Source organism: Cryptotermes secundus, unplaced genomic scaffold (assembly GCF_002891405.2).
Source record: "Cryptotermes secundus unplaced genomic scaffold, Csec_1.0 scaffold131, whole genome shotgun sequence".
Taxonomy (NCBI): domain Eukaryota; kingdom Metazoa; phylum Arthropoda; class Insecta; order Blattodea; family Kalotermitidae; genus Cryptotermes; species Cryptotermes secundus.
The window spans coordinates 902,817-924,287 of NW_019742552.1; the positions used below are offsets into that span (position 1 = coordinate 902,817).

Genomic DNA, 21,471 nt, shown 5'->3' on the forward strand with positions numbered 1-21,471 from the left:
TTCCACATAGGTGATGACATCAAACAACATTGGATAGTGACCACATGACGTGTTTTCTGTAGGTCTGCATCAAAGGTTTATAGAGAACAATGTAGGTTGTTTGCAGTCGAATGTAAGCTGGAGGAGTGAGTAATAGATGGACTTCACTTGAGTTCTGAAGTTGCAAGAGAACACCAGTGTGGCCAGAAGAATTAGAAGACTTAGTGTGACATCACATATGTTGTAGTACATCGATATTGGGAGTGTGTGTGATTAAGTGAGACTTAAAATTCCTGTGTTATAAATCCATGAAGACTAGTGAAGCTAGATTGAAGAGATTAGCTTTGTAGTGTGAAAATCAGTAATAGTGTAATAATTAATTGTAGTTATGATCTGTAGGTGGTTAATAAATCTAATTACCAATCCAAACCAACATCTTAGTCACTGATACATAAGACAGTAATAATATTGAGTCACATTTGATAGCTACAATATATGTAAACTGGTACCATATTGTAGAAGGGTGAACGATAAAAAGCCATATGCAGCACACAAACACAATATGATATATTCTCCTCTGACCTCATCAAACTGTTATTTATTCTACATGATTGTGATAAGTTAATTAAATGTTCAAATGATATAAACACCATGTCTAAGAATATTGATTTATCTTCCATAAGACCATGTTAAAGAACATTGATTTATCTCGCATTTATTTCTGTTTTGTAATAGCTCTACATTTTTAATATGCCATTGAGAATCTGCCTTTAGTCAAGGAATCCAAAGTAATTGCCCTCCATACTGCCCCAATTATAATATATTACCCATATGAGAAATTATCCCATGTTCTGCGACTAGTTAGTAAGGCTATAAGATATTCTACTGAACCTGAAATCATCCTTTGGAAAGTGACTTAGAGTACACTGCAATTTTAAGCTTGTATTCCACACATTAAAAATATTTTAACTTTGTCAGAGATTAACGAGAAGGCAAGTGAAAAATAACTGCATTGGCTTGAGCTTACCTTTGATACTGAATTCCAGCACATGTAAGAGAAATTTATTATGGATACCTCAGCCTTTGCTATGGAATTACAGCACTTGTAAAAGAAATATGCATTGGATTCAACTGGTTCTGAATTTAAGCCTTTGGCATGGAAGGATGTGTTTGGTCTCACATCTATGTCTTTGATATGGAAGGTCAGCTCTTAGGATGTACACTACCCGTTCTCCTCGGCCATGATGTATGTCTAATATATTTTGGTTTTCTTTAACAGCTGCATTGAACACTTGCAATGTTCACTGAAACAAAATGAATCATTGACTTGAAGCCCTAACCAAACTAGCTGTGTTACATTCAGTCAGTATATTTAACACAGGACAAATATATTACAGACTACAAAGAGAGTGTTCAGAAAACCCCAGCATAATTTTTGGGTACTACAATATGTAATATTTTGGCATGTTTTTTTTATGTAGGTTGCTGACTAGAAATAGGTAAGGACATTATCTATGCTATTCTAAATGGACGTTTAACTAGCAGCAGATATGAGCACTCTTGTCATGAATCTGTAACCACACCTGGTAACTTGTGGCTCCAAAGCAAAATGATTTCAGACACTTCACTTAAAATATAAATTTCAGGACTGACAAGAAAAAAGTGAGGTTTTGTTGAGATTTATACTCTGGTATTAATATTTAAATTGGGCAGAAGGAACTGCACTTACAAGATAACTTGCCTTGTGAACTGATGTTTATCTCCTTTGTTATTTGCAAAAGTAAGCATTTGGCTTCATATTCACATAGATTGAATAACTGTATTTTTTACTTTATAAAATCATAGATAATTCCTGTTACTTGTATCTCTGCAGGTGGTTACCACAGTGTGCAGAAATATTCCTGGAAATGAAGGATTGCTGGAGTCATATAGTGCCTGAAAAAGAAGGGGAATCACTCAAGATAATTAAATTATTCTTTGACTGTGTGTGTGCACTTATGTCCATGCAAATTCGCCAGCTGGTTATGAAGTCCCTGTACCATTTTCTAGACTTAATCATGATGTATAAAGTAAGTAACTTTGTTCTGAATGCACGTGAAGTGCTAAATTTGGTCTGTAAGACTTTGATTCATAAGATCTTTTGCTCCCTATAGAACCCAAGGTATTCATTTTTTTCTGTCATGTTTTCTGTGAGATATATAATTCATTGTAATTGCTACATGGTATGGATTTCACAGATCTTTCATCTTGGAGAGATAGGATGGGGTGGTATGGACTGGACTGATCTGGCTAAGAATAGAGACCACTCTTGGGCTCTTGTGAACATGGTAATGAATTTTTGAGTTCCATAAAACATTGGGAAATTCTTGAGTAGCTGAGAAACTGGTGGATTCTCAAGAAGGACTTAGCTCCATGGAGCTGGTTGGTTGGTCGGTTGGTTTCAAAAATCATTCAGAAGGAGAAACTGTGTTGACTTCACTCCACCATGACAAAATCATTTACTGGTGACTAACTTCAAAATTATTAATTTCATAACTAGAAAATTTAAAGAATTTATATCTTTACTTTTTTTTTCTAAATAACTGAAGATATAAGTAAGTGGAATTCATAAATTACATGTAATTATTAAAATAAAATTTTCAACCATCTGTACACCATAACAATTCATTCTTCGCTTCCAGTCACATCACCACTATGGATTTGAAACAGCAAGCAAACCTAAAATTCCATACAATTCTCATCCTCCTTGGCCCTGCAGTCCTCTGAGAACATGGGTCTCCTAATGATAGATTCCTGTTTTTCTATATTATGTGCCTTTTGCCCCATATCTTCAATTTCAGCTCTCATAATTGATTCTCAACATCTAGCCATCCTGGTCATGTAAAAATGCATGCATATTCTCATCCTTCTTGTCTTTACAGTCCTCTAAGAACCTTGTTTTCCTCAACAGATGGTTATTCTTATACATTATTTGCCTTTTGCCCCCTCTCCACTTTCATCTCTCGTAAATCGTTCTCTGCATCTTCCAGGCATCCCAGTCTGGATCTTCCCAGTTTCATTCTGCCTGCTGAATTGCCCATTATGTCCTCACCGTTCCATCTAATTTCTTTAATTGTTGCAACAGCAGTACTGTATTTCTCTAATTCCTAGTTTAATTGTCTTAATATCCCTGTCCTGAATAAACTTAACACATACTAACACATCAGCTAGCCATTATGTATGCCCTTTCATGTGGGATCTGAACACGTCATGCCAGTCCTGCAGTACTGGAACACCACATTTTGAGGCTGTCATTGGCCACAAAAAAGACTAATATTCCTGCATGCTATACATACATCTCAGAAGGCAAAAGGAAAGTGTGTATGTTTATGGACAAGAAATGTGAATTTTACTCCCAACTTGTTACCTCTAAAGGTTTACCAAGGTGTGTAGTCTACCTGGATATCTATTTACAATTATGCTCAGTTGCAAAATGCTTCAGGTAAGAAAAATCAAAACTTATGCTATGATGTATTTTTATTTGAGCAGGGAACAGTTTAGTTTCAACAACAGGTGGTCATTGTGCAGAACAAAAGCAGTTATCAGGAGAAGTGAGCAAAGTCATATGCAGCTGTTTTGAATGAGGATAATAATCCAGATGACTTCAGAAATTACCTTCATAAGTCAATACAACTTGTGATCATTTTTTAACATAATGAAACAAAAACTGTGTGCTCCACAAAACATGTCACTCAAGATGGCAAGGTTGTAATGGCTTCTATCTAATGACATGCACTGGCTCAATCCAAGCATGATGTGTCTATTGAAAACAAATGAATGTACCTGACTAAGTGATTGGAATATAATGTACCAATCTAGTGTGAAAGTGCATACATGTATGGCCAGCTAATACCATTATAATCTGCATTTAGCTGTTTCCCTAAATTTTCCATCTGACATCTATGATCAGATTTCTTAACATATATTTCTTTGTGAGGTGGGGTTATTAACCTCATGCCAAATTTCTAACCTGGAAGACCGAGAGTTACCTTCCGTTTGGCCCTTACACTTTGACCCATCTTGCATAGATGACGCTATCAGGAGCTTACATCCCATTTATGCATTCTAAACAAGCAGAGTCAGAAAATGTGCAGTGCAGGCATACTGTATTTATGTAGCTCAGGACAGACAGCAGCTGTGGGTTCTTGTGAACATGGCAATGAGGCTTTAGGTTCTGTATAAGATGGGGAATTTCTTGACTAGCTGAATGACTGTTAACTTCTCAAGAAGTACTAGGCTGCTTAGAATTAGTTACATGCATATTGTTGCACTGCCTAGCAAACACATGACAACTGGTGTCAGAAGTGGGATAGAACAATGCATAGAATTATGAACCTGATTTCTTAATTGTTTTCAGTGATTGAAGTTGATAGGTTTTCCCCCTGTATTATAAGCTGCTATCAGTGATCAATCAGTTTTTATTCTTTCAGAAGACAGTTTCCCATGTTGAAATGTTTTCCTCTCCGACTGGCTCAGTAGTTTAAGAATCAATGGTTTGAGTATTATTTAGCTTTACTTAAGTTTAATCTATACTTATGATTTACATGTTTCGTATGTACATTTGGTCATTATTTTGTGTTGGACAGGGTGGTAATGACTTTGGTGATGAGTTTAAGGACTGCAAGTTGAATAACACACCATTGGTGACAATATATGTGAAACCAGTTGTGGGGACAAAGGATCTTATATTTGAACCAGACCTTCATGATATAAGAGGTTTGGTAAAGCTTTGCTTTGAGAAGATTATAGAGGTGAACCAGAAACTGCCCCGAATAGATTGTCTCCTTTTCCCTGGTATGTGCATGATGTACTAAGAAAGACAATTCTTTAATATTTTGTTATACAATTGCTGTGTTTCTAGTTCAGCATGATAGTGAGTTTGTTCTGTGATGGTACTTAACTAAATTTAATATTTTTTTTTCTTCTCCCAGTCTCCGAGTGATTTTGAATATTATAGTACTTCTGTAGAATGAATTACCTCTACAATAAATTGGATTTTCAGAGAGAGAACTGGTAATTGTTTTGCTACAAGGGTGGGCAGTTATTCTGATTTATGGAATTTGATACTTTATTACCAAAACTCACTCAATGATTACATGGGTATAAATTAATTCCTGATTATTTATATAACATTGTATCTCTGGATGTGTGGAGATACTGAAGATATTACAAAATGAAGAGTACTTCCTTCTAGGGTATAGCACTGTGTAGTCTGTTGAAAGTCAACTGGTGTTTTGGAGGAATATATCACCTCCATCTTCAGTGTCTAAAAAAATAAGCTGAACAAGGTATCAGAGTGAAATTGGGTGACAAGCAGAGCTGCTTTCACACTGGCATCTTGCTCGGCTTATTCGTGAACCATGAAGATGGAAGCGATATGTTCCTCTGAAACGTCAGTTGACTTTCAATTGATTACATGGTGTTATATCCCAGAAGACAGTACTCTTCACAACTATCACTGTGAGTACCTAAAATCGTACATAATATTTCCAGATTTTTTGAGTCCAGATCCTGGTGATGAAACTTGCCTTTTCCTAACTTAATATTAATAATGGGAAGTGATGAAAGACAACACACTTCATTGAAGAAAAGAGCCTTGGGGTATATGTGTGAGAACTGGAATTGGGTTTTTTATGTTTCAGAAAGAAGAGAATCTTTTGCACTTCTTGCCATTACAGATTTCCCGTTGAAGTTTTTGAGAGCATTACATTAGTGCATTTATGTGTGTATAAATAACTATGACTTCAGAAATATTTTGCCTACATATAGAGTGTTTTTCATGTGTGTTAATTCTGTATTGCCTGAAGTAGGTAAATATAGGAAATAATACTACCTGACTGACTCTTATATGAATATATATATATATTAAGAAAGAAAAACATGAAACTTGAGTTTGAAAAGGGCTGAGTCACTTTTACACATTTTCAGAAAATGTACAAAGTGTTAGGAATTACTGGGTTTTTTGGGCTTTGTCCATCCTCTGGTATTCCAGAAAAGTAGAGAACACAGTGATTCAGAAAATGGATCTGTTTCTGTCCTCAGGTGAAAAGGGAAAGACACCTTCTCTGTTGGTTGAGTCCAGTGATTGAGGTTAGCTCTTTCTAAGTGACCCAATGGAGTAGGTATCTCCTCCCTCACCTGAGGACAGAAACAGATCCAGTTATCAAAACATTGTGTTCTCTTACTTACTTACTTACTTATTTACTCATGGAGCTGAGCCCTTCTTGAGGAGCTGCCAATTCCCAGCATTTTATGGAACTTGAAGGTTCATTACCATGTTCACAAGAACCCTCCACTGGTCCCTATCCCAAGCCAGATCAATCCAATCCATACCATCCCAACCTCTCTTCTCTAAGATCCATTTTAATATTGCCCACCCACCTATGCCTTGGTCTTCCCCGTGGTCTCTTTCCTTCTGGCTTTCCCACCAATATCCTATATGCATTCCTCATCACCCCCCCCTCATGCTACATGTCCTGCCCACCTCATCCTCCTGACTTGATCATTCTAATTGTACTTGGAGAAGAGTACACGTTATGAAGCACCTAATTATGCACTTTTCTCCAACCTGTCACTTCATCTCTCCTTGGTCCATATATTCTCTTCAACACCCTGTTCTTAAACACCCTCAGTCGTTGTTCCTCCCTTAATGTTGGAGACCAAGTTTCATGCCCATTTAGAACCACAGGCAAAATTATAGTTTTGTATATTCTCATTTTTATATTTGTAGACATAAGAGAAGAAGACAAAAAGGCCCTGGACTGAATGGTAGCAAGCATTACCTGAGTTCAATCTCTTAATTTCCTTCTGAATCAGGGTTGGATTTGTTACCTTCATTCCCAAATATCTGAACTGTGCCACATTTTCAAAACATCTGTTTCCAATCTTCATGTCATGATTTACCTTGCATTTTGGTGACAAGGCAGCAGCATGTACTTAGTTTTCTGTGTGTTTACTTCTAGACCAACCTCCTTACTTGCATCAATTAAAGTTTCTGTGTTTTTCTTTATGGTATCTATATTATCACCCAGTAGATTCATATCCCCCTCGTTGGTGTCTCCACCTTATCGTGGTGAGGGGGTTTGAGTATGCCAAGGACCCTGAGAGCTATACCAGCGGTAGCGTAGCTACTGGCAGGGCCTCCCTTGCTGGACAGGTCAAAGGGTAGGCATCAGACGAAGAGAGACACCAAAAACTGATGCCGGAAGCAGCGTCATCAGCAGCGACTTGAAGCACAGAGCAAATGATGCTCGAGATGGTTCAAGTTCGTATAGCAACAGGCGTGACCAGAGTGGTTTGAACGGCTGCTGTACTGCGATGTGGAAAGCAAATGGAAAAACTACCACTTTATCACTTTTCCTGGATAGTCTCTTTCCAAAAACAGAAGATCGCATTAAGTGGAGGAACTGTTTTGGAAGAGACTGTGGACCTGTCATCTGACAGATTACTGATGAATGAATGAATGAGATTCATATCATCAGCATAGACAACAGCTGATGTGTCCTGTTTAATTTCAGTCCCACCTGGTTTTCCTGGACCTTCCTAATAGCATATTCTAAAGCAAAGTTGAAAAGGAGTGGTGATAAAGCATCTCCTTCTTTTAGACCATTCTGGATAGGAAAATTTATCAGACAAATGTATATCTATAGTTTTTTTTTTAAATACCAGGTAATGGATAGACCTAGTAATTCCAACTGTTATACACCACCATCAGAACCCTTTGGAATTTGCTTGTATGAAGTGCTGTTTGATTCTTAAGAGAATATTCCAGTGCTCGCACCAGCTCTCCATTGAACTGAGACCACACTGGAGTTTTCTAACAATAAAACCCTCATGATCTGTTGCATACAGACAGGTGTCATCCACAAAGAGGGCCAGGTGAACACCATGTGTTTAGAGGGCATCATTTATGTGCAAATTGAAAAGAGTAGGGACAGAACGGAGCCTTGTGGCACCCCTGCTTGCATTTTCCTTGGTGTTGATGTTTCGCCTTCAACTGAAACTCTGAATTTACATTGTGAAAGAAAGGACACAATAAGCTTGGTCAAACTGTTCGAAAATTCCAATTTTGATAACTTATTCAGCAACCCTGAGTGCCATGTGGTGTCAAAGGCTTTTTTGATGTCCAAGAACACTGTGGCGATAGACATTTTATTGATGAAATTAAGGGTCACACGGTCCACCAGCGTCATACATTGCAAAGTCATCCTGTGACGTGCACGGAAACCAATCTGGCTTGCGTTGAACAGGCCTCTTTCTTCAGTGTGTTTTTGGAGTAATTTTAAAATCACTTTTTTGAATAGTTTTCCTGTCATGGACAGGAGGCTAATATTGAGGGAATTTTGAGTCTTTACCGGGTTTAGGTAAAGTTATTACCTTTGCTTCCTTCCAAGGATTTGGAAAATGAAAGAGCCGAAGACAATGATTGAATAAATGGGTTAGGTGAACCAATTGTCACCTTGGAAGGTGCCTGAGACATACACTTGGGATGCCATCAGTTGCACAGGCCTTTCACTCTTTCAAGGTATTTATTAATTTCTGTACGTCACATGGTCTTATCCTTTGAAGAAAGTTGTCTACAATGTTGGGCAGAGCTTGAACTCTAGCCTCCACCCACAGTTCATGGTTATTGTAACACAGATAATGTGGCATGAACTGAATTTCCAAACAGTCAGCAATTTTGTTGGCTTTTTCGAAAGGATGAGATTCAAGACCTGAAGTACCATGAATAGCAGTTGGCACCCTTGCTCCATCCCTCTTTAGGAGGGATTTCGCAATGGGCTTCATACCTTGAGGTGTGATCCTACAGTGTACCGAAAGCAGGCGATATTTATACGCTACAGCTTGTGGCCTGGCTGTCTGTACATCCATACAAGCGCTACCCAATCAGTGCTCATAACTGGAACTCCACCACCTAGCGTCAGTGGTATAAAAATGCAGGCTTCCAACAGGAGATAGGGACTAGCTCTATCTACAGGACCCAACTGAGTAGGATTTACCTGAGAACAGGGACAGAATTCAGTCTCTGAAATGTTGTGTTTTCAAAAAGAAACAGGACTTTTTTTAAAAAACAGACTAGCCAATGGATAATGTCCAAAAAACATAATACCTGTAGCAATATACTACGTAGTTCAAATATGACCAGGACTGATTTTTTTTGTAAACAAGCTGCACTGCGCAGCAGCTGTGCGACCTTGAGAGAGTGAAGCCACAACCTCCACCCTCCCTCCTGTTAGGGTTAGAACCTGTTCAGTCCTGTCTGGAAGTTGCTAGAGTGATGAGTGAACAGCAGGTACTGCAGAGTGTGGAACAACGCATTGTGATCAAATTCCTTGTTGGAGAAAACGTCCCGTCCACTGAAATTCACCACAGACTCCAACAACAATATGGGGAAGAGTGTCTCTCACGGACCCGTGTGTTTGAGTGGTGTAAGTAAGTGCTTCAGAGAGGGCAGAGAGCGCGTGGAGAATGAACCGCATGGTCGTCAGCCGCGAACATTCGTCACCAAGCCAAACATTGATCGTGCAGACGCACTTATTCATGAGAATAGGCGCATCACTATCAAGAAACTTGGAGCAATGCTGTCCATCAGTGTTGGTAGTGTAGAAGACATCATGAAATACCACCTGCACTATCGCAAGGTGAATGCATAGTGGGTACCACGCGCTTTGACGGACATGAACAAAATGGTGCGCATGCAAGTTGCCAGTCATCTCCTGCAGCAGTTTGAAGATGAAGGTGATGCATTTTTGAAGTCTGTAGTGACCACCGATGAAACGTGGGTGCACTACTTCATTCCCGAGTCCCAGCAATCATCACGCGAGTGGCGGCATACTAGTTCTCCCAAACCCAAGAGAGCGCGGAGGAGCCGTTCGGCAGGAAAAGTGATGGCAACGTTCTTCTGGGACTGGCAGGGGGTTATCCATGTAGACTTTCTGACAGATGCCAGAACAGTCAATGCAGCTTATTACTCAGACCTCCTAGCAACAGACTTGAAGGAAAAGATCTGATCCAAGCGGAAGAGAGTTGGAAAGCGGGTAGCCTTCCTTCAAGACAATGCATGCCCCCATACGGCCAAAACAACAATGGAAACCTTCCGGAAATTGAAATGGAACCTTCTGACACATCCGCCTTACAGTCCCGATTTGGCACCAAGTGATTTCTACATGTTTGGAAGGCTCACATCAGACTTGCAAGGCATACGGTTTGTGGACAATGATGCCGTCATCCAGAATGTTTGGGAGTGGATGTGCCGCCAACCATAAAAAGGGCATCAGGATGCTTCCAGAACATTGGAAAAAGTGTGTTGACTCCGGAGGGGAGTACGTTGAAGACTGACATGTGCAAGTAAGTGTTTGGCAATTTTGGTTAAAAAGAAAAATCAGTCCCGGTCATATTTGAACCACCTTGTACCATTGTCACAAACTTTTAGATCTTAATTATAAGAGATATAGTATTAAATAATAATTCTTGTCACTCAGATGAACTACAAATGGCAACATACATTTCATTACATCTCTGTTTATTTCGTTTTGAACATGAAATCATTAAGATGTTGCCCATTATTGTGTACACACTCTTCCAACCTTGCTCACCTCTCCTTGTTTTCTGGGAATGCTGAAATTTGCTTCTGAATTGTGATCTTGAGGTCATCAATGGTCTATTGTCTAGTGGTATACACTTTCTATTTAAGGTAATGCCAATGGAAATAATCATAGGCAGAGAGATCAGGTGAATGTGCAGGTAATGGAAGCTCACTGCGCAGTGAAATAATGTGCTCTGGAAACATTTACCAAAGGACCTCCATGGATGCTCTCACTGTATGTGTAGTTGCACCATCTTGCTGGAAACATACGGTCGAGGGCTCAATTCCATGACGGCTCAGTTCTGGTATGAGGAAGTTCCATAGCACTTCAACATTAATGAGTAGATATGACTGTAACTGCAGGACCATTTTTGTCTTCAAAGAAATAAGGGTTTACAACTCCAAAGTTTGCCACTACAACAAATAGTCACATGTGCACTGTGAAGAGGCCGTTGATGGAGCTGCAATGGATCTTCCTCTGCCCAGTAGCAAAAAATCTGTCTATGCAGTCAGATAAGTGGAAGTGTTCTTCATGTGTCATAAGGATAATGACATTGTTGGCCAAAATTCTGATTAAAAGCTCAGCTACCATGCAGCGGTTTGCCATGACATGATCACTTAACTCTTACCCCACTACCAGTTTGTGGAGATGGAAATTTGAATCCTTGTGCAAAATTCTCCTCACTCTGTGATCGGATATTCTTGAACAACAGAATATCTCCTGGCTCAACGGCTAGGACTCCTTATGAATGATTCTCTTAGAGCCTAAGTGTTCTGTGGCGATCGCACTGTACGCACACTGATTGGCAGTTTCTTTTTAAATACGGAAGCACTCAGTCTGAAGATTTCTGTCCATAACTGCATTGTATTGCTGCAAGGAACTTTTCTGTGAAGAGAAATATTGCAATGCTTGAGAAATATATGCTGCGTTTTAACAACAGAATTGCTGTTTAAAAACGTTTGAACAATGAGCACATGACATTATGTGCTCCACTGCTCCATGGCCTTCATGGCTACTGCAACAACCGCAACAACAACACCAACAATGGCATCAGTTAAGATTGGTTAAGACAGTAAATCATATGGTTCCCACCAATTCATCCTCAGGGGTTGCCACTTAATGCATTTATAAATCATCAGGTTTCTTTTCCACACACTGTACAACACCTCTTATTGACAAATAACAAAATTGCAGGGATTTATTGGTTAACATTCTTATACTTTCAAAAAGCTCAAATATGACAAATTGGATGTTCATTATGTATTAGATGCAAGGTATATCTGTAATATAAAAACGACAAGGACAATTCCAGTTCAGGAACATATATATGAAAGAATATCCACAAATATAGGAAAGTGGAAGACATTATAAGAAAATCACATTTCTTTCATAAGACCAAGTCATGAACACAAAATAGTATATATGTATCTATTATATAAAAATATAACTATTGTAGCATGTTTTGTGTGTCACGCTACAAATAAGTTCACGCCGTGGTTCCAATATAGCGAATTTATTTCCTTCGCTCACTTACACACATTACAATCATTTGCACTTGCAGTGTTACAATCACTGCTCACAATATTCCGGCGATGCTGGACCCAGACGGACATTCCGAAGCTTCTTCTTCGAGGCCTGTTCCGAGACTCAAGGCTTCTCATCGAAGCTGGCCTATTTATATCCTCGCCGCTGCTAGGCAAATAAACCTTCTGTTATAACCATGGAGACGTTGCTTTGTTTGTCGTTACCGTGGAGATTCGATGTTCTCGATACAACAGCTCACTGTTGGAATTACAGTATCGCTATTGTTACTTCTTATGCAACGGTCTGTTCTGGCGTTTCCATAGAAGTGACTTCTGGATTGCCGACACGTTACACTATGTAATCAACTAATAGAAGAACAAAAATATGAAAAAAAAATACACTGTGTATTCTCTTGATGTAGCATAGACTTTTGGCCAAAAAAGCTGCCTGTGAAAGTATGCATGCAGCAGGAACGAGGAAGCATACAAATATGCATAGAAATATACATTCATACCCAAAAATCACCAGTATTCGGTCAGCACAATAGCACTAACATTCAGGCACCACTGAAGAACATTCTGCAAGACAGGATCAAGTAGGTAAAATTAATAAAACGTTCAGCAATGTCATACAGATTAATAACTGATTGCATATGTAATTCAATTTGACTTAATTACTTGTAATAACACTGTCACGTGTATGGGTGTGACTATAGATGGGGTTTGGATTGGTGATTTGATTTATTGACCACTTTAACACATGAATCTTGACTACACTTAATTATAGCGCCATTGCTGATCTCCACACTTTACAAATCACTGCAGCACAAGCTAAGTCTTTTCAGTCTGCCATGTCTTCATCAGTCTTTCCCAGGTAATGGGTTCTAACAGTGGAAATTCTTCATCTTCCATGCCCACTTCTTTGCTAACTGCACTGACTAAGTCTTCTCTTCAGAGACTCTTATACCACTCTTCTCTCTCTTCTCTACAAGCCAGAAGGTTGCGGGTTCAAGTCCCGATGAGGTCATTGGATTTTTTTCAGTTGACCTAATCCTTCCAGCCGCACTATGGCCCTGGGGTCAACTCAACAGAAATGAGTACCAGGAACTAACTAAATAATTCTCCTGGGGAGTAAAGTGCGGCCGGCTCATAAGGCCGACAACCTTACCACCATATTTAAGCCGATTGTCTAGATAATGTGGGACCCTCAACATCTCACAACCCTATGGGCCTACACGGCCTGTTACAGGGCTAGCTTTACTTACTTTTAATTTTAAGTTTACAGATGCCAAACAAGATTTGACAAATCCAGCTTTCACACTGCAGTGTATTCTGTAACACACAATACAGAATTTACACTCACACTTCAATGATTTATGTTATGCTAGTTTTTAACATTACAAGTACTTCAAGTAAATATTTATTTTAAGTAATTCATGTAAATTTTAATCAATTCATATAATGTAATCTTTTATAATTTTCTGCCCCTGAAGATTCACATATATAGTCAAAACGTCTCAGACTTTTTAATTATTTACTGAAAAGCAGATTTGATAGGTTGTATTTGTTATATTTAATTTAATGTAAATGGGCTATTATCAGTAATGACATCCATTGAAAAATAATGATTTTTGGTTTCAGAATTGGCGACCTCAAACCTCTGTCTTCATGCTGTTGCTGCTTGTGAAGAAGAGGTGTGTAATGTCACAGTGGAAGCTTTAGCAAGTTTTGACACCAATCTCATAGGACCATGTTCCTATCTTAAGATGTATGGAACATACCTTCCTGTTCTAAATGGTGAAGCTGAAAGTGCCATGATGAAGTTCATGAAAACTGATCCCTTCCCATCGTTGAAAGTATGTGAAATTGAACTTCATCTTAGTCAAATCTTACATGCAATTTCCACTCAGTGCCTAGATTTTAGTAGTATTGAACATGTGACAAGCTGTAAGATGAGTTACATAGCAGATGTTGAACAATTAAGTATTATAAAACAAGATATTTATCTAAAACCTATAAATATTAATGGGGAATAGTCAGTGCTATGCAGAGTGAAAAGTCAGTGAATGTAGTAACAGGTAGCAACTCAGTGTGTATATGAATATCTGTTCGTTTCTTGGTTTATTTGGTGATGCTATGATAGTTGTATATATAGTATAAAATGAGAAATTGCATGGTGATGGGAAAGCTGGGTTGGAAGTGGTATGGAGGAACCATGTGTAATCTACAGGGAGATTGAGAAGTTGCGCACATCACACTAAGCAATTATATTTTGCTAGTTTAATGCACAAACTACAAGACATACAGCACTTACTATTAATGTTTATAACCTTATATCTTAGAAATGCAAAATCAAATCATGTCTTTGCAACATATGCTCGAAATGGCTTCCCTGTTCAGCAAGGCATGCATGAGCTCTTTTTACCATGTTTGAGGCCACTTCGTGGAGCACCTGTAAACTGATACTGTTAATCGCCATTGTAATGCTCCTCTTGGAGGTCATCCAGTATATGTGGATTGTTTTTGTAGACAATTCCTTTGAGGTACCCCCAAAAGGAAAAATCTGTGGGTGACAAATCGGATGAACGTGCGGGCCACAATCCTTTTGAAATGAGACGGCCACTGAAAAACTTGTGCAAGAACTTCATGGTTTCATTAGATGTGTGACATCTGGCACCATCTTGCTGCAACCAACACTCACATTCATCACCTTCAAGAAGCGCAATGAACTGTGTAATGATGTCTTGGTACACTGGACTGTTCACTGTTGTTTCAATGAAAATTGGGCCCACTATTCGACGACGTGATACAGCACATCACACTCCAATTTTCAGACAGTGCAAGGACTTTTCATGTAACACATGTGGATTTACAGATGACCAATTCCTATTGTTTTGACTGTTCATGTATCCGCTAAGGTGAAACAACGCTTCATCAGTGAAGAAAACCCAATCAGAATCTTCAATTCCATAGTTGCCAACAAATGTCTGAAACCATCTACCATACACTAAGCGTTTTTCTTGATGCAGGTCCTTCAGTTCCTTCACACAGCGAACATGATGTGCACGAAGGTGTAATGTCTTCATCGCTTTCTGAGCACTTCTGCACAAAATCCCTGATTGCGCTGATAGTCTCCTCAGGCTTTCTGAAGGGGAATGCTGCAACATTTTCTCCACGTCAGCCAGTTTAGCCTCAGTCAGAATGGCCGGTCCCCCAGATCTCTTTCTACCTGAAACTGATCCACATTCCCGAAATCGGTTGATTATTCTCATTATCATTGAATTGTTAGGAATTGCAGGATCCAAATATTCCCGACAAAACTCATCTGCGACACGTGCATAAGAACAACTGGCAAAATAATGTTCCACAATGAAAACTCATTCTTGGGAAAGTAACATGTCTTTCACACAATAGACAAAGCTATACTGCAGATGTCGTATGACCGATACATGACACATGGCGTTTCTACTCATTGTTAGTACTCCTACAGTTTGATGTGCGCGACTTTTCAATCTCCCTGTAATTTAAGACACTGCCGTGGAGTTCCCCTTTGGATACTGAAGCAAACCATTCAGACCTTAGTCTAGATAGCTAGTCATCTGGCCTAAATGTTAACTGGAGCCCTTGTGAATGTGAAATAGATACACTAACAATTATCCTACAGTGGTTAGTATGTCTTTTAGACAGCCTATTAGGAATGCTGAGAAAGATGTCAGGATGACGGGCTTTGTAATTTTATTCAAGTACTTCCTGATATTTTGTTGTATTCCACTGCACTGTATCTCAGTAGGACTTACAGCTGTGTGTTTTATGCAGTCCTTTATAAGTATGTGCAAAATTCAGAATAAATAATCTTAAGCTTACACTTGTCAGTACCTCACATGAGGTGATTACCTGCTGGGTTCTGAACATGATGGCCAAGTTCAGTCTCAGGTCAGTTCATGTGGAATTTGTGGTGAACAATGGGGCACATTTGCTCTGAGTTGTTTGGTTTTTCTGCCAATTTCCTGTGAAATAATGTATCCCTAATTAATATTCAGTCTTGCATATTATTGAGAAGATTGTAGTGTGGAACATTTGTAAATAATCAACGTGTTGACAATACTTTTTTTTAATTACAGGCTGTAACATTTGGAACATCGAAATATTTTAGTATATCTTAATTTTCTATTTAAATTTTCTTTCTCAATACATTGACAGAGCAACTACAGTGAAACTTGGTTATAGCAACATCGGTTTCTGTGACACCTTGTCTATTGTGTCAAATATTCAATGGTATGAACTAATTCCTCATAAAGCAACTGTTTTTATACCTTGCTTAGTACGACATGCACAAATGCATCAACCTCGTATGTAACGTCATTTTCATTCCTGAATTTCTCTGATATCGTGGGAAAGTTCGATGTGTCTGCCCACCCTCACTTTCTCTACTTGCTGACGTGACTGTCCTGGAAGAATACGACCGCGGGCTGCAAGAGGAGCGTGGGTTTTATGCGAAAACAAGGGTGTGGGGTGGGACTGCGTGAATAGTGCAAGAGGACGCGGCAGGTTGTTAACTGCATTCCTTTCCTAGAATCTCGTCTAACAGGACCTCACATTGTCTACTTACCCTATAGTGTTCCTGCCTAAATCCAGAGAAGTGCAATAGCGAAAACATGGCAATGAAAAGGAAAGTTTTAAGCATTGAAGAGAAAGTTAAAGTGATTCGTGAAATATTGTGTGTATTGTCAGTGAAAAGCTCTGTAATATGTCTTTGATATTACACATTTGGGCAATTCCACGTTAACTACATATTAAAAAAAAAATGCAACATTTTAACTCGGTTTTTGGTAGATTTTTACGTGACATAAGGCTACTGTGGAAGTGCCCATTTCGGTTAGAATGACATTCGTTTATAACGACACTATTCTTAGGTCCCTTTGATGACGTTATAACCAAGTTCTACTGTATATGAATATCTTTAGGTCAGTGAAAATACTGTGACATGAATGCTTCTCATGAATACAGAGAAGGATGTGAACTTAAGAAAGATTTTAAGAAACGACAGCCAGATTACAGTGGAGAATGACACAACTTTGCTGACTGTTTCAGACAAGGAATACAGTGCGGAAATTTGACATCCTATTATTTATTCCACAATGAAATTTATAAGATAATAAGTTCCTGTAATTTTTACGCTCACAGGATTTTACCAGAAGAATCGAAAAATATGAAGCACTGAAATGTGAAATCTGTTTCCTGAGACGCTCAATTCCTCTCAACATCATCTGTCTTGACTGTAGTGAGCTGAATGACATTCTATGGAAAATGGTGGATGATTTAAGAACATATTTGGTTAATTATCATATTGAGAACAATCGAACACATAACAGAGAGTGAGTAAATTTTGATTTTTTTTTTCATCATAATATTTTAAGTTGTATAATAATAAAGTATAGTGGATCCCTTTGAAGCAGTTTTCAAGGGACCAAGGAATATAAACTTCTTAAACGGGAAAGCGTTCAAAAGGTAGGCATCAAAACGTTTACAGTCTCTATTATATCCCTTCTAGAAAGCTGATGGAATAAACGTTATATTTTTATTAACCTTTAAGTGATGGCCCTTTAAATTCCGGTAATGGCAGCGGGACGGATTTGATTTAAATACCCGCAATTTTAAAGCAATAAAAACTGTAATCATTTCCTAAAATTGCTGTGATTTCTACAATTTTTGTGATAAACGAACCAAATAAACGCTGTTTTTTCTAGAAAGAATGTAGAATCAGATATTGTAATTTACAGACTTTTTAAAATGTGTAAAAATTTTTAGACTGCTTCCAAGTAAAAAATTCCCAAATTTGTCGTCTCTCTACAAGAATTCAGAGTTCTTGGAACGAAGAATGTTGTATGTAAATGTTGCAACACAGCAGCGGATAGTTTATGGAGCCATGTATAGTCTTGCATGTCTCGAAAGATTATACACGTATGTCATTTCGGAATGCAGAGATGTGTGGTGAGTATCTATTCGTATACAAGAACCCTGATTGTTTATTATCGCTTGTTGCAAAACAACAAGCTCTCTCTTCTCACTCTGCTGGAAGTAGATTATAAGTACTTTCATGGTTAGCATCGTAATACTGCCAAGCAGTATCAAAAGCGTGAACCAACCATTGCGCTGTCTCGTTAGGAAGACGCTGACATATTTCAACTCATAAACGACTCCGAATCAGATTGTTGTACATTCAATTCTGAGAGTGGCGTTGAGGAAAGTGAATCAGAAATTGATTTCGACGAAGACCCATCATCTTGGTCGGCAACCTGGGGACCACCACACCAGCATGGCAAGAGGAGTGTGAATAATTATTCAGGTGGAGCTGTGGGCAAACTGTGGCAAACAGTTATAGCATCTGTCGTCGAACCTGGAAATGGACAAATAAACTATTTTTCCATCTCCTGGATCTGAACAGTTACATCCTGTTGTCACACAGAGAATTTCGTCTCGCTCTTGTGCGGAACATGCTGGAAGGGGTCCACCTCGCCATCAACGGCCCGGGGGTCGAACCCCTGCCGTTTTATCGGAGACATCTCGATTAGAGGAGGCCAAACCACATCACTGGCCAACTTCCTCTACTTCGCAATTGAGGTGTCGTGTGTGCTTTTCACGTGGGAAACGAAGAACCGTCTAGACAAAGTGCGTGAAGTGTGACGTCGGACTCTGGATTTCCGGATGTTTCCAAGATTTCCACACTAAGCCAACTTCCGTCAGACGATGCAGGTGGGAAGAGAGACAAGTTATAAAGCTGGTGACCAAAAATCATGTAAGTAGAAAAAGAATTTATAACTTAAAATAAGATTTTAAAAAGCCGGCCGCACGCATGGACTACGCGACGACATACGGCGTCATTCGTCCCCTTGACTTTATTTTCATGACGCCATATGGTGTCGCTCGGCTCTTAAAGGTTAAGTGGTTGAAATCACATTAAATATGTAGGCTTTCCAATATATATTACATATTGTAACGTGTTTCGTTACTGAAGACGCCGTAGAGATCGTTAATTGGTTTATGGAACAATCTACAAATAACGGCTACAATTAATTATCACAATGTGACGGGTTTCCACAGTTTACAAACCCTACAACAAAATCTCTTGACACTATCTTCCAGAGTCTTCACATATTAAAGCGCAGGAGCTATACAAGTCTCGCTGAATTACACACTCCAAATATAATTGGTTATCACGAACTATCACTGATTCTCTCGCACACGCGTCTGTAGCTCGTAACTTGCGAACTGAGAACTCGTTGATAACACACTCGGCAACTGTCACATTACAACTTGACTCGCAGGCTACTGCCTTGAGAACTGTTGATAACACACTCGGCGACTGTCACATTACAACTGACTAGCAGCCGCTGTGCAGCTCACTTATATAGCCACAGTGCTTGCCTGTTGCGTAATGAATGCCATGTCATCCTGTTATGTCACCGCTGTTGACTCGCGTTGCATAGCTACCAGGTTGTGGGGGCTCGGCTAACTTCGGCTCCGCTCGGCTCACTTCGGCTCCGCTCGTGACGTCACCGTGGGGAGAGCGGCGGGGTGATGACTCGCCTATTACGCGAGCGCTACGTTACCGCCACGTACCGCTGGGGAGGTAGGGGCCCTTCGTTTCGCAACATGTCACAATATTCTTGCTGTCGTGGTCAAAGCCAAATAACCTGTTCTGAAATGTTATTCTTCCTTGAAGAACATAATTAGAATCATTCGTTTTATTTGTCTTTCAAACAAATTTGACATAGATTTTTCTATTCTCTGACTATTGATATTTCATGTCAGAAATGCCACTAAGAAAGTGGAGGTGTATATCCAAACACTGCAGTGTTCCACTACACTTAGCAACTGGTTTACACACTGCTGCCTCCTATTCCTCATCACAAGTTTCTGTATTATTTTATTCAGTACAGAAGGTATCAGTTTCCAAAAAATTCTCATCAGCTTATACATACTCTTCAGATGTGAACATCACATTCATCTCCTATGAAACATCTTCCCAGATGTGCAGACGAGTCATCATCTTTATTGTGAGATTCTGATCTTGCATAGAATCAGGCATTCTGGCAACAGTTTGCAGTTGTTTCTCATGACATCATTCCATGATGCTGGAAGCATGGATTTGATGCGAAAGAAATATGCTCCTAGCATTTTTTTTTTTGTGTTTGTAATTCTGTGCAGGAACTTGCAAATAAGGCACCTATGATATTTATGTTTTCAAAGACCAAATTATACTCAGAATTGTTGAGTTTTTGGACTTGGTCCATTGTCCAGAATTCTAAAAAACTAGAGAACACAACGTTTCAGAAACTGGATGTTTCCTCCCTCAGATGACGTGGAGACACCTACTGTATTGGGTCCCTTAGAAAGAGCTAAGCCCAATAACTATACTGGACAATGGACAAAGTCCAGAAACCCACTAATTCTGAGTGTTGTACACCATCGTCAGAGCCCTTTAGAATCTACCAAATTATCCCTTTGTCCATTGATTGTACATAGTACCAATATTGTGTTGATTGGCAAAAATTCCACTTACACATTTCTTAATTTACTGGTATCTTTGGCATATGCTGCACAATGGTCTAGAAACAGAATTATTTTCAAGATCTCTTCCTAACATTCTCTTTTTGAAACATATTAGGAACTCCATGAATAACACATAAGTTATCCATGCATTTCTGTTACTTCTGTACACACATGACAGGGATTTCACATGTTTGAAGCACCTTGGCTTCACAGATTTTCCATTTACCAGAAATTCCAGCTTTTCATATCCATCTATATTTGCACATAATAGCACATAATACTACATTTACTCATCTTGCCTCCATGAGAGCTCTCAGCTTTGTAAGCATATGTTTTGTCTGGGAATATAGTAAAAAACAACCCACACATATGTGCATTAAATATCGTTCAGATGATATACACTTACGGAAGTACCCATCTTTCAGGCACATACATCCTCTTCAGTTACCCGTTTGTATTCCCTCTTTATGGTTCTGTAGCTAAGCCCTGCACATTTTCTTAATTGATAAAGCCTTCTATTTGAAGGTTTTCTGCCTAATTATGTAGTTTTACAATTCTGAAGTATTTTTCTTTTTCGTCATAATATTTAGCATCAACAGTGGTGTGCTAAGTTGCTGGAGTATGTTAGACAGTCATCGCTAATTCAGCCATACTTCAACCACTCACCAAGTGCTGCTGAGTGCTACTAAGCACTAGGACATGTCACTGTCTACTTTGCTATTCATTCATTTCTATATATGAACTATAATCTAATAAAAAGAAATTTAAAGTGTAAAATGTTTGATACATAT

At 38.9% G+C, this 21,471-nt stretch overlaps 1 protein-coding gene across 1 annotated transcript in view; it reads left to right on the plus strand.

The window, feature by feature from the left end:
• The window catches only part of LOC111873288 (dynein heavy chain 3, axonemal), a 212,089-nt gene that overhangs the window by 25,786 nt on the left and 164,832 nt on the right, over positions 1–21,471 (plus strand). Inside the window, exons 9-12 of the mRNA XM_033755038.1 lie at positions 1,853–2,048; positions 4,605–4,812; positions 13,769–13,983; positions 17,312–17,502. Of these exons, the coding sequence (XP_033610929.1) occupies positions 1,853–2,048; positions 4,605–4,812; positions 13,769–13,983; positions 17,312–17,502 (810 nt within the window). The remainder of the gene's footprint in view (positions 1–1,852; positions 2,049–4,604; positions 4,813–13,768; positions 13,984–17,311; positions 17,503–21,471) is intronic.